We start from the raw sequence: 1,581 nt of genomic DNA on the forward strand, positions 1-1,581 counted from the left end.
GCCTCACATGTAGATAACCAGCTAAGGAATAGATGCCACTATTGGTGTGGCCACTATTAATGTGGACACTATTAATGTGGACACTATCAACATCAACATGAAGATTCTTCAAAACTCTAGAAAGAGAACTGCCATGTGACCCACGTTGGCCACTCTTGGCTGTGTACTCTCAGGATTCTAAGCCAGCATACACAGAGCCACCTTCACATCCATGTTTACTGCAGTGCTGGTCAAATTAGCAAGGAAGAGAATCACCTTAGATGCCCAGCAACAAATGAATGAATAAAGCAAATGTGGTGCAGGCATACAACAGAGTTTCATTCGGCCACATAAACAAACAAAATTATGCCATCTGAAGGAAATGTATGGAACTAGAGATAAACATGGTAACTGAATAAGCCAGGCTTAGAAGAACAAATGTCACTTTTTCTCTCATATGTGAAATCTCAATTTAAATAACACACACACACACATACACACTGCCATACCACACCACAGAAGTCTTTCTGCAATTATCTTTCTTCTCCCAATATTGTTTTAAATATTTATTCTTGCTCACAAATGCTTCTGGCTGACTCCCTTCAGCCAGAGTACAGTCTGAGTGCATTGTATAACAAACCTGTTTCTGGCCCTGCTACTGAGTATAATTTACTCCATTTTCCAGCTTTTAGGATGGAGGCTGCAGTAAACTCTCTTGTGCATAGCTCCTGAAGCACTCACATAAAAGGTTTTGCAAGGGAAATAATGGGGATAACACTATTGGGTCATAGGGTCTAAGCACTACAGCAACAGCAGGTATCCTCAAGTTTCTCTCCTGAGATGCTTCCAGGTCATAGCCATGGCACTGGGGCACAAGAGAATGCCTTTCCAGGACACCGACAGTGTAGTTCGGTTCTCTTCCATGTCTGTGGGCTGAACCACTTTGTGCCCACCGATGAGGTGGTTCTCGATGTCATTGTCAAAGGAGCTAAAGGTGCTACTGCGGAGGCTAGCGTCCTGGAACTCCTTCCTGAAGGCCAGCGAGCGNAGTCCAGGCTGTGAGAAGGATTTGCGCATGGGCCTGGGGCCAGGCGNTGATGCCTGCCAGGTGGGCTCTTCCCAGTCCATTCTGCGACCGCANCTCACATGGTTGAACTCCTGGATACACTCCTCGATCAGTGCGGGTGGGGCCTTCTTGTGAGNCACGGTCACCGGGCCACAGAAGAGCATCTCCAACTTTTTGGCAAAGGTGTCATCTAACTCGGAGGGGAACACAGCTCTTCCTGGCAGGCAATCTTCCAGGCCTGTTGGATGGAGATGATGATCTCAGGCACCTGTGCAAAAGAGGGTGTGGTTAGAGACACCTGGCAGCAGTGGGACCAAATACCAAGGTCACAACTCAGAATCACAGCTTCCAGAGCAGGGAACCCTGGCTGACAGAGGGGCTGGGCTGTACTGGCTCAGATCACAGCACTCTCTAAGGTTAAATGACCAGCCCCAGGGCTGGCTTGCATTGTAACCCCTAAGGTCCTCAAGGCATCTCCACTGGGCTTTGTCTCTGATACAGTTACCTAAACATACTAGCTCACTCTGAAGAGTCTA

The 1,581-nt window shown here is 47.6% G+C and overlaps 1 protein-coding gene across 1 annotated transcript; it reads right to left on the reverse strand.

Moving 5' to 3' along the window:
• Positions 1-607: 607 nt before the first annotated feature.
• Positions 608-1,308, reverse strand: LOC110288116 (TBC1 domain family member 1-like). Its single transcript, XM_029473815.1, has one exon. The coding sequence runs from the start codon at positions 1,207-1,209 to the stop codon at positions 802-804; it is 408 nt and encodes a 135-aa protein (XP_029329675.1). The 5' UTR covers positions 1,210-1,308; the 3' UTR covers positions 608-801.
• Between the last annotated feature and the right edge of the window lie 273 nt (positions 1,309-1,581).

Source organism: Mus caroli, unplaced genomic scaffold (assembly GCF_900094665.2).
Source record: "Mus caroli unplaced genomic scaffold, CAROLI_EIJ_v1.1 scaffold_14950_1, whole genome shotgun sequence".
Classification (NCBI taxonomy): Eukaryota; Metazoa; Chordata; class Mammalia; order Rodentia; family Muridae; genus Mus; species Mus caroli.